The sequence below is a fragment of the Trichechus manatus genome, unplaced genomic scaffold (genome assembly GCF_000243295.1).
Source record: "Trichechus manatus latirostris isolate Lorelei unplaced genomic scaffold, TriManLat1.0 scaffold00084, whole genome shotgun sequence".
Taxonomy (NCBI): Eukaryota; Metazoa; Chordata; class Mammalia; order Sirenia; family Trichechidae; genus Trichechus; species Trichechus manatus.
Window position 1 is genome coordinate 8,605,020 of NW_004444020.1, and position 12,802 is coordinate 8,617,821.

The window sequence follows — 12,802 nt, forward strand, 5'->3', positions numbered from 1 at the left end:
TAGGAATATATTCTAGAGATATATGAGCCATCACACTAATACACATATGCACACGCATATTCATTGAAGCACTGTTCACAGTAGCAAAAAGATGGAAACAACCTAGATGCCCATCAACAGATGAATGGATAAACTATGTTACATACACACAATGGAGTATTATACAAAGATAAAGAATAATGATGAATCTGTGAAGCATCTCATGGATGAAACTGGCGGTCATTATGCTGAGTGAAATAAGTCAATCACAAAAGGATAAATATTGTATGAGACCTCTGCTGTATAACTTATGTAAAAGTTGACACACAAAAAAACAATCTTTGTTGGTTATGAGGGATGGGGGGGTGGGGGGAGACTAAATAGATAAATGGTAACTTTGGTGAAGGGTAAGACGGTACACATTACTGGGGAAGCCAGCGCAGCTTGTACAGGGAAAGGTCATGGAAGCTCCATAGACACTTCCAAACTCCCTGAAGGACCAAATTGCTTGGCGGAGTGCTGTGGGGACCATGATCTTGGGGAACATCTAGCTCAATTGGCATAACACGGTTTATAAGGATAGTGTTCTACATTCTACCTTGGTGAGTAGCATGTGGGGTCTTAAAAGCCTGTGAGCAGCGATCTAAGATACTCCACTGGTCTCACCCCTTTGGGAGCAAGGGAGAATGAAGAGAACAAGATACAAGGAAAAGGTTAGTCCAAAGGACTAAAGGACCACAGCTACCACGGCCTCCACCAGGCAGAGTACAGTACAGCTAGATGGTGCCCGGCTACCACTACTGACTGCTCTGACCAGGATCACAATAGAGGGTCCTGGATAGAGCTGGAAAACGATGTAGAACAGAATTTTAACTCCCCCCCAAAAAAGACCAGATTTAGTGGCCTGACAGACTCGAGAAACCCCAAGAGTATGGCCCCTGGATACCGTTTTAGCTCAGTCATGGAGCCCCTCCCAAAATTCACCATTCAGCCAGGGATTGGACAGCCTCATAAAACAAAACAGGACTAATGAGGCACAGCAGTCCAGGGACAAGGACTAGAAGGCAGAAGGGGACAGGAAAGCTGGTAATAGGGAACCCAAGGTTGAGAAGGGACTGTTGACATGGAGTTGTTAACCATTGTCATAGGGCAATATGTGTACTGTTTAATGAGAAACTATTTCTACAAACCTTCATCTAAGGTACAAAAAAAAACTATGATCAAATTGACAACAGCAACTCAGAAGGTTTGGTGGATAGACTAGGGGACAGTGAGTTGATAATGGTGATGGAATAATCTGGAATAGTGAGAATAGCAGCACAACTGGAAGAATGTAATCGATGTCACTGAATTGTACATGTAGAAACTTTCAAAATGGTGTAACTTTGGCTATGTATATTTTCACCAAAAGAAAGGTCCTCAAGGTCAAGAAAGGAGAGTGTTGACATGTCGTGGGGTTGTTAACCATTGTCATAAAACAATATGTGTACTGTTTAATGAGAAACTATTCTGTAAACCTTCATCTAAAGTATAATTTAAAAAAATAAAAGAAAAAAAAGCAAATGGGGAGACTACCTGGACATAACTACAATATTACATTGTATATCAAATTGTAATTTAAGTTATGGTTTTATTTTGGCACAGCTAGTTGCAGAATCTAGGTTAATAAAGGCAAAAGAGGAGTATGGAGTTAGGAGTGCCTTTGTATACATAGATTGTAGGTATGACAGAAATAATGTGTTTACATTTAATAGAAAATTCATTAATTTAGGACAGTGTTACTATGTAATTTTGTAGTTATTTCAGGGCCTTTGGTAAAAGAAAAGATAAGTGGGTAACCTTCATATAATAACTGAAATTAAGTCCTTATTTGATTATGAAAAGAGAATTTGCATCATATTTCCAAAGAGATATACCACATAAAAATTTGTTATCTAAGTATAAAGGCTTAAAAAAACTATACAAGGGTAAGAGCCTTTTTTGATAATGATTAAGTCATTTTTTTGGTAATCATTGTTTTATGTTCTTTTCTCCCCCTTTTTCTTTAAACAGGCATTGGAAAAGTGAAAAGAAAACCTAGTGTGCCAGACTCTGCATCTCCCGCTGATGACAGCTTTGTTGACCCAGGAGAACGTCTGTATGACCTCAGCATGCCTGCTTATGTAAAATTTAACTACATGGCTGAGAGAGAAGATGAGTTATCTTTGATAAAAGGCACAAAAGTGATCGTCATGGAGAAATGTAGTGATGGGTGGTGGCGAGGAAGCTACAATGGACAAATTGGATGGTTCCCTTCAAACTATGTAACTGAAGAAGGTGACAGTCCTTTGGGTGACCATGTGGGTTCCCTGTCAGAGAAATTAGCAGCTGTCGTCAATAACCTAAATACTGGGCAAGTGTTGCACGTGGTACAGGCTCTTTACCCATTCAGCTCGTCCAATGATGAAGAACTGAATTTTGAAAAAGGAGATGTAATGGATGTTATTGAAAAACCAGAAAATGACCCAGAGTGGTGGAAGTGCAGGAAGATCAATGGAATGGTTGGTCTGGTGCCAAAAAACTATGTTACCATTATGCAGAATAATCCATTAACCTCAGGTTTGGGACCGTCACCTCCGCAGTGTGACTACATTAGACCTTCACTCACTGGAAAGTTTGCTGGCAATCCATGGTATTATGGTAAAGTAACCAGGCATCAAGCAGAAATAGCATTGAATGAAAGAGGGCACGAAGGGGATTTCCTCATTCGTGATAGTGAATCTTCGGTAAGTTGGTTTACAAAGGTAAATGAAAACAGCGTTCTGAGTATTAAAAAAAATAGAGGGTTAGAGAGGTTAAGTGGCTTAAAGTTGCCAGTTGCCATCAAGTTGATTCTGATTCATGATAACTCCATATGTGTCTGAGTAGAACTGTACTCCGTAGGCTTTTCAGTGGCTGATTTTTCAGAAGTAGATCGCCAGGCTTTTCTTCCATGGTGCCCCTGGGAGGACTCAGACCTTCAGCCTTTTGATTAGCAGCTGAGCGCGTTAACCATTTGCCACCCAGGGACTCCTCCCTAAAGTTAGTCAGCTAGTAAGCTGGGACATAGATATTCTGAAGCTAAAGTTAATGTTGTTTCCAACAGTATCTATTTTGAATAAAATTTAGCCCTGGCATTGATTCTGCACTAGATATGGCCTTGTCTAGTTCTGTTGGTTTTGCATTCCTGAACTATTTTCTGTTGCATTAAACTGAAAAATGGAGAAAATTGAACATCGATTCTTCATGAGAGTAGAACGGTGCAATAGACTAAATTGGAGAAACATTCCTTAAATTGCATGTTGTATGCAATGTGTAAGAATGTAATTATTCTAGTCCTTATACGAACAAGTATGAAGATGGCGAAGGACAGGACACCATTTTGTTCTGTTATATATAATGTCACCTTGAGTTGGAGCTGACTTGATAGCAGCTAACGACAGCCTTTACAATACAGGAAGTCCCTAAATTTAAAAAAAATAAAGTGATATTTAAGTTTCTTAATAAGTTGGTTGTTTGGAAGCTAGAACGCACTTTTATTATATGCCTCAAAAACTAATCTTAACACTTACTGTATTTGAAATGCATTTGCAATAAAAGGTAAATTACTGGGTAAATTAAAGGTAAAACTATAAAATAATAAAAATTGAATATCAGTATAGTTATATGGGCTCTTTTGGGGACTGTGTAGGCTATTAGAATTTGATGACTCTTTTTTCCTTAAATATGGCCTTTCTTTTTTATTTTTGATAAAGAATACCACTACTTTTTCACTTATCAAATCATAATTAGTATTGGCTTTGTGTGTATGTAGTTGTACAAAAGTGTATAATTTATAAAAGATTGAAAGAAGAAAGCCTATCTCGGTGTGGTATGGGTATGAGAGGGACAGATAGACATGGTCATTGAGAGAGATTGAGATTAATTGAACTGCCTGATGTGAAAGTCAGGAAAACGGAGACTATACCTAACCCCATAGAGAACAAGTGGTTGATGAAAGGGAAGAGTGGTTGGATCCATTTTCTGTTAAATGCCTGAGGTGGCCCTTGCTGTCCAGGGCAAGCAGTGGGCAGAGTGGTTTAGAAAGGGAGTGACCTTAGAATGAATGGTAAAAAAAAAAAAAAAAGAAAAAAAAACCTCAAGTATGAAATGTTTACCAAAAAAAGCTCAGTGTTTGAAACTTTGAGAGTAACTGTATAGAAAGAGGTTTCTGGGGTTGATAGAGACTGTTTAGAAGACTGTTAGGTTAAAAAAAAGAAAAGCACCTAATTAAGAAAGTAGATTGAAAGTGGAATACAGTATGATTTCTTTTGTGTAATTGAGCATAGATATTAGCCAAAATACACTATTATTTTCAGCAGTATAATCCTTAGTGAAGAGGTCTGAAATGGGTATATTTTGTTTGTCCTGTACAACTTTTTTAAACATTTGAATTCATTGCCAACATTGAAATATTGGGAGATTATAAAAATTCAGACTTCCCTTGTAAAGTAGGAACCTGTCAGCATTGAGCTCTTATTCCCATAAGGCAACAATCACAGCTGAGAAGTGACCACCTCCCTTAGGGTAGCTATACACTGTTGTTCTCCATGTTCATCCAGCCTGACCCCTACTTTGTCACCTGTTTACTTTTTTGGCCCTTGTAGGCATTTGGGAGCCCTGGTGATGCAGTGGTTAAGAGCTCGGCTGCTAACCAAAAAAGGTTGACAGAATCCCCCAGCCGTTCCTTGGAAACCCTATATGGCGGTTCTGCTCTGTCCTGTAGGGTTGCTATGAGTCAGAATCAACTCGACGGCAATAAATTTGGTTTTTTTCTTTTTTGTAGGCATTGAGTTTGTGATTCCTCATTAGGGTTTAGATTAATTCTCATCTGTGTGTCCTTTATGAGAATTCAGAGTATTATCTTTAAGACAGCAACTACTCACTACAAATTGAAAAGGGTCTTGGATTTTCTCACTTGTTTCCCCAGTAGTCTGACTGGAGCAGATAGCTCTGTGCTTCAGCTATTAAAGGATTTGCTGTGCTGTTGTGTAGAGCATATTAGTTAGACTCTGGAGTCCAACTGCTTGGGTTTGAATCCTAGCTATGTTGATAAATAGATGGTGATCTTGGACAAGTTATCTTCTCTGAGCCTCAATTTTCTTACCTATAAAATGTGTGTGTTTTGATGAGTAAAAGAGATAAGCTGTGTAAATGATTTAGCACAGTGTCTAGTACTTAGTGCTCAAATTTTAGCTCTTATTATTAATAGTTTAATTTAAAAATGCTAATAGATATCTTTCAGAAAGTTTACCATAGGTGTTTTTTCTCTTTTAGCCAAATGATTTCTCAGTATCACTAAAAGCACAAGGGAAAAACAAGCATTTTAAAGTCCAACTGAAAGAGACTGTCTACTGCATTGGGCAGCGTAAATTCAGCACCATGGAAGAACTTGTAGAACATTACAAAAAAGCACCAATTTTTACAAGTGAACAAGGAGAAAAATTATATCTTGTCAAGCATTTATCGTGATACTGCTGACCAAAAGTGACTGCTACACAGCTTTAATTTGTCATGTAGTTGAAGACTGAGAAAATGTCAGTCCAGTCATGCTTGATTTCTAACGCTGTATGAGAATTGACTATAATACATACGTATTTTTATTATAACTCAGCACATACGTATATACTGTGTATGCAGAGCATCTGCATAAAGCAATTACTTAGTCTGCTTTATGGTTTTCTTTACTGTTTTTCTCTTTGCTTCTAATATTAAAATTTTGTATTTTGAAAAAAATTAATGGAAATCAGAAGTCTTTACATGGAAGAGTTTCTTTATTGCCTTTCCTTTATTTCCTTGCAAGGACATCCTATTGGTTGTTCCACTATGGTTTTCCTTCATGTAAAATTCTTATATCGATATATAACATATGCTAAAATAAAAGAGTTAATCTTTACTGTGACTGAATAGCAATAATAAATGAAAAAATAGAAATTATTTTCAGGCATTGTATTTGTCACAGATCGTTGTAAATACCAAGTATGTTGTGTCTGCCATTATTTTAAAAAATCCTTTCATTGTCTTCAATGTAAAGTAAAACAGATTGGATATAGGCTGGAAAACATCTTGTACAATTTTAATTTACAACTGTTGGAAACAAAATCACTAAATTCTTAAGAATATTTTTGGTGCTTCTGTTTCATCTGGCTATTCAAGAAAACAAAGCAGTCTCTGTGAGATATTTAGCTTTTCAAATTGTAAATGGATTCTGTAGTGTTGTTTTCTTCTTTCTTTCTAGTGTTATTTTACCAAAGCACCTTGTGTAAGGACATGTTATGTTTGTGCCAGTGTGAAATAAGCTATGGCTAAGTTTGGGGGAAAATAGAAGGTGATGAGATACTTGTTTTATTTCTAAACATCATTAAATGTCAGGCTTAGTATTTCCTATTTTCATGTACTCCTTTCAATTGTGGAATTTGTTGCCTGGGACATGAAAATTGATGTATTTTTCTTAAATACCCCAGTACCTGAGGGAAAGATGAGATGTGCTCATGGTTAGCAAGAATTATATTATTTTTTAAATCTTGTTTTTGCAGGTCCCTCTATTATGTTTTGTTCACCAAACAGGATTTGGGGTATATGAATGAGAGGCTACTGTAAAGTAGTGAATCCACTTCTGTTGGTCACAGAAGAAAATGCGTATTTTATGATTACAGCTCACTTTTTCCCTCATTTTGAAATTTAATTCTGAAGATTTAAATTTAAGCAAAGTAACTTTAAGTATTTTTATTGAAAATACTTCTTAAAACCATAAAATTTAGTAAACAGTAGGAAGTCATACGATTTTTTCAAGAATTTTCCCAGTGTTGTCTAAGCATAAGAATGTTTCTGTCCCTTGATGTTATTAAAAATTTGATACACCAGAATTACTGGTGTTAAAATTGAAGTTGTCTAATTTATGGGTTTTTTTCCAATATTCTTTTATTCTTTAAATCTTAAAATCATTTAAAGATTTACATTGCCACTGGGTAGCAGCCCTGGTTTCTTGTGTTAAGCACCAGGAGTTAGCAAATATAATGAAGACGTACAAATCTTCATCTTCATTACATCTGCTTTTAAAACCTTTTAGTTCATACTTCATTATCTGTTTAACTCGGTCCCACTTTGTTTATAAAGATGATTATTAATAGGTAAGTTTAATGGAAATAAAAATCATGTATGCTTTTTTGCTGTGAAATCACATGAATATAAATTGAAGAAGGAAGTTTTAAAGTGGTTGTAAAAGCCTAGGTAGTAAACATCTTTTTATTTAAGTTTTGACAAACTTCATGATGCTCCTTTTCCCCATCTCTTCGTTTTTTTCTATATGAAGACTTATGACTAGTTTGTAAAAAACCAGCAATTAATACTTTGTATCACAGACATGAGCTACTTACAGCAAACCCCACTGAACTGATGTTAATAGAGCGTCATTTTGAGAAAGTAGCTAGCAATAGAGTACCACTGGAAGCTGAATGCATATTTCTGTGTCATAATTAGACAGTATAGCTGGAGAATTCCCAGATAGCCCATGTGTGACAATATCTAGTGTGTGCTGTTATGAGATGAAAACCTCACTGGGAGCTACTTAATTTTGTACTTCTGCAAAATTTTATCAGTTTTTAAACTTAATCCTTACACCAATGGCTGTTTTCATAAGCATGGATTTTACTTGAAGCAATTCTCTTTAAGAACTAGAACAACCTTAGAAAACATCTACATAGCTAGGTAATATTGGAATATTAACGAAAGAATAAATTTCCTTATTCCTAGCCTGGAGCTTCTCTTTATCATGACACCGGAGAGTCCTGGGGAAGAGCAGTATTACAGAATTTTTCTTCCACATATGAAGAGATGATTAGCTATCAGTTTGAATTTATATAACACACATACACACAACCCCCATACAACCCACTTCTACAAATAACTTCTTCAGAATCTTGGAAGAAGGTTTTTCTATATAAACTTAACAAAAAGAAGCAATTACTACTTATTTCATCATAAATTCTTAGGGTTCAGCTGAGTACATACTCACACATATCACCAAACACAGTAACACATGCACCTAGCACTCTTAAAGACAGTGTTTCACAGAGAATTTCACTAAATGGGAAGGCTAAGTATAGTCTGTTGCCATTACTGGAAGAATAAAAAGGCCTAGCAGATGAGCAATGTGGGGTGGTTAGAATATGGTCATCCTTGTTAGGTACGTGGAGCCCTGGTGGTGATGAAGAGTGTGGCTGCTAACCAAAAGATTGGCAGTTCGCATCCACCAGCCACTCCTTGGAAGCCCTATGGGGCAGTCCTACTCTGTCCTATAGGGTCTCTGAATTGGAATTGACCCGAAAGCAACGGGTTGTACCTACGTGGTACATAAATTATATTCAGCTTTAAAGCTCTGATTCTATCATTTGGATCAGAGGTTGCAAAGAAGTAGGGCCACTGCTGTCCATTTAGTACCTTTGTGAGAATTAGGTCTCTTACAGGCTTACCCATCCCCCTTCCTGCTTGGTGAATAGAGAAGTCTGAATTTCACCCCCATCTCTCAGCCAGGTCCCTAATTCAGGATGCAACCATATGCTTTATATACCGGAATATTGTTTGACCCACATAGTGCTTTAAAAAATTTGTTTTCTGCCATCCAGTCGACTCTGACTCATGATGACCTTATGTACAACAAACAATGAAACATTGGTCATACTTACATTCGCCAGCATGTTCAAGTCCATCGCCGGTGGCTGTTGTGCCAATCCATCTCACTAAGGGTCTCCCACACCTTTGTTGGCCCTGTTCACCAAACGTTCTCCTTTAGTGAATGATCCCTCATGATGATGTGTCCAAAGCAAGTGAGTCAGTCAGTGTTATGTTGTGATCCATAAGGCTTCCATTGGCTAATTTCTGGAAGTAGATTGCCAGACCTTTCTTTCTAGTCTGTTTTAGTCTAGGAGCTCCACTGAAGCCTGTCCACCCAGCTGGTGACCCAGCTGGTATTTGAAATACCAGTGGCATAGCTTCCAGCATCATAGCATCATGTAAGCCATCACAGTATGACAAACCGATGGATGGTGGAATTAGTTGGCTAGTCAACATTTTAAAATTGAGTCCACATAAAATTCAGAGTTCTGTTTTCTCTTCAAAAGTGAAACAATACTGGAATTAAATTCTCACAATGCCATAATCAGCTGAATGTTCCCTTTATTTTTATCAGTGCATATGGGGAAAAATTTCAAGCAGTATAAAAAAGTCTCCCAACCCTTATCCTTTTAATTCACATCTCCAGATGCAGTCACTGTTAACTACTTTTCCTGTAACAGTTTTCAGTTTGGAATCTGGAAACATTTTCAGAAATACTTCAGATGCATGTCCAAATCAATAAATAAGGAGTAGCATTACAGCATATTTTGTTTTTTGTTTTTTTTTTGGTGCTTTACAGATGGTATCTTATTTAATCATTAAGCATCACCTTATTGAGAGAGAGGATTATCCTTATTTGTAAATGAGCAAGTTAAGAAACAATGGTTAAGAACCTAGTCCAACAACAACAGCATATATTGACATCTGTTAGCCAATTTTTAAAATGTCTGTGTTAACTGAAGAACAGTTTATAAGCATGAGGATTCTTTGGTCCTGTAGTACAGCATACTTTTAACTTTACCATTTTAATACTTTGCTAGAAGATAAGGGGGTCTTGTGTAATCTTGCATTTATATGGAGCTTTCAACTGCGTCTAAATTGCTTCACAGCTGTGGTCATTTTTTCCTTAAAGGGTATTTGATATAGGACGGATGATATCCTAATGTTCTGAACAGTATCAGGTGGACTTTTAAAAAACGCCAAATTGCAGATTGTCGGGAAAATCATTTGATTCTGTTTCAGGGTAGGAAATATTGGCTTACTCCTTCTGATGTTGTTTGTTGTTAGGTGCCGTTGAGTCAGTTCTGACTTAACGACCCTATATTCAACAGAAAAAACACTGCCTGGTCCTGTGCCATCCTCATAATCGTTACACTTGAGCCCATTGTTGCAGCCACTGTGTCAATCCATCTCGTCCAGGGTCTTCCTCTTTTTCACTTACCCTCTACCAAGCATCATGTCGTTCTCCAGGGACTGGTCTCTCCTGATAACATGTCCAAAGTACGTGAGACAAAGTCTTCCCATCCTTGCTTTCAAGGAGCCCTCTGGCTGTATTTCTTCCAAGACAGACCTGTTCATTCTTCTGGCAGTCCATGGTATATTCAGTATTCTTCTCCAACGCCATAATTCAAAGGCATCAATTCTTCAGTCTTCCTTATTCATTGTCCAGCTATCGCATGCATATAAGGCGATTGGAAATATCGTGGCTTGGGTCAGGTGTACCTTAGTCCTCAGCGTGACAGTTTTCTTCTGATAAGCTGGTTTTATTGCTTTGGCAAGTTCATAGGACTCAACTCTAATCATCTAAACACTTGACCGGTGTACTATGCATACTCCACACCCTAGTTTCTTGCTGTTACGTGATCTAAACCAAGTGACAGAGGAGGTGAACTGTATTTTTCTAATTTATTAATGAAGTGTTCTTTTGAGCTGAAAGTGTACATCATATGCTGTTACTTGTTTAATGAATAGAACCGAAATTGGACTTGGTAGTGTTCTGAGGAGCAGGAGGAGAAGTGGTTCAGTTACCATTGGCCATGCCTACAGAGGCAGGTGTTTTAAGCTAAAGTGTCTTTTTTGAGAATATGTTTCGCCAGGCCAGAGCATTTTCATTATCTCAGATTTTTCAGAATTAACGATGTCTGCAATGGCTTAGCACATTTAATTTACCTACTGGACTGAGTGAATAATCTTTAAATGTTTTAACTCATTTAAGTACTTTTAAAGCTGTTTTTAAAGCTCAGGAAAGGCTGGTCTCATTATTTGGAAATGATCTTGCAGAATTAACGGAAGACAAAGAAAAAGCCAAGGTACTCAGTTTCCTCTTGCCATGTTGTCTTGTACCTCATGGAATGATAATGACCTTTAAACAGGAAAAGCAAACATTATAAATAGACATTTTGTCTTAGGTAGCTGAGATACTTAGTTGCTGTAAGTAAATCTCTGGGCTCAGGTAATTATATTGTAAACTGAACAAACTGCAGATAACTCTTGGGAAATTATGGAGAACAAAAAGTGGATTTCAGAACAAGACTGTTTATTTTAGGGTAAACGCAGGAATGGTTATTAAATGTATACTTTTTGAGCCCTTATGGGAAAAATTAGTGATTCCTGAATAAGCATGGGTTCTCTAAAAGGAAATTGTGCCAAACAAACTTTTACTCGTTTTGATGTTTTCTAGATTGTAGATATGGGGATGTTACAGACAACAGACCTTGATTTCATCAGGGCATGTAATGAGTTGATGTCAAGATGAAAAAAATATTTCTTGAACGTTATGTCTATGCACATTCAAGTAGCTTTTGGAGATTTTTATTCATCCATCCTTTCAACCAACTAACCTCAAATACTTGATTGCCCAAGTGTCAGGCACTGTTCTACTCTAGCTATGTAACAGTGGACAAAATGGACAAAGCTCTCATAGAACTTACATTTCTAGTGGTGTAATGCCAAATGGGGAAACCCCTGGTGGCATAATGGTTAAGAGCTATGGCTGCTAATCAAAAAGTTGGCAGTTTGAATCCACCAGGTGCTCCTTAGAAACTCTATGGGGCAGTTATACTCTGTCCTATAGGGTTGCTATGAGTCGGAATCGACTCGACGGCATCGGGTTTGGTTTTTTGGTTTGGAATGCCAAATGGAGAAGTGTTCTGAAGGAAAAATAAAATGAGCTAGAGAGTGAAGAAGAGGTTGTTATTTTATATAGATGATCAAAAGGGGCCTCTGGTAAATTTGACCTTTGAGCTGTGTGTGCGCCTAGTCATTGATGCCTAGGATTAGTTACTTACCAGTGATTGAAAATGTAGCACCCAAAATCATTTTAAAATAATGTTAAGATCTTCACTAGTACAGAAAATTGTTTCTGGTTTTCAAATTTTAAAAATGAATAAAATGGTGTTTAATATAAATGTGGCACTTTTAACTACAAAACACTATTCTAAATAAAGCCTGATTCTTCATCATAAGAGTTGTTGGGGAATGTCACATAAAAAAAAAATCACAAACTACTGGAAGGAGGATAGTTTGGCCTACTTAAGGGTTTTAATTGATCACACTCTAAGGAAAAAATTGAGGTCAAGGAAGGTTAAATTCCCTGTGCTCTACACTGGTGGCTAGATAAGAATTAGGGAGGAAATGGACAAACTATGTCCAGGGAAGGCGAAAGGGATGTAGGAGCCCTGAAAATTGTTGGGTAAAATCACACTTAGAGCAGGTTTAGTGAAAGCAGGAGTTAGAAGAGTCTAGGGGACAAAGGAAATTCCACTATTTATATTCCCTGTGTTACTTCCAGGGGGAAAAAAAAAAACCAAACATGTTGAGGCAATTCCAACTCATAGCGACCGTATGGATCACTAGGACAGTATTATTAGATTCTAACTAAATGTCACATATGCTGAAACACAGGACATAGATATTTAGGAATCTTGATGCAAAGGGAAGGGAATTATTCTGTGCTTAATAGGGCAAGGGAGAGTTATTGGAATGGAGCAGCTGACCATGTAGTCCATGCAGTGTCACCAGGGCAGATCCTACACTTACCTGAACTTAAGAGTGAGCTCCTCAAATTTGCATCCTAGGCAGCACTCCTCATTTGTGTCCTGGCCCTGCAGGGCACAGAGGGCTTAGAAGTCTCTTCCTCAGCTATGAACCTCCC

General features: G+C 37.4%; 1 protein-coding gene across 5 annotated transcripts in view; it reads left to right on the plus strand.

Annotated features, from left to right (window-relative positions):
- Positions 1 to 10,028, plus strand: part of NCK1 (NCK adaptor protein 1) — a 113,328-nt gene extending 103,300 nt beyond the window's left edge. For 4 of the 5 annotated variants that reach the window (XM_023735993.1, XM_023735992.1, XM_023735990.1 and 1 more), the window contains 2 exons: positions 2,032 to 2,744; positions 5,314 to 6,151. In XM_023735993.1, the coding sequence (XP_023591761.1) occupies positions 2,032 to 2,744; positions 5,314 to 5,508 (908 nt within the window). In that variant the 3' untranslated portion in view covers positions 5,509 to 6,151. Of the gene's footprint in view, positions 1 to 2,031; positions 2,745 to 5,313 lie in introns of all 5 variants that reach the window. The other variant, XM_004381430.3, reaches the window with a different exon arrangement.
- Positions 10,029 to 12,802: the final 2,774 nt, after the last annotated feature.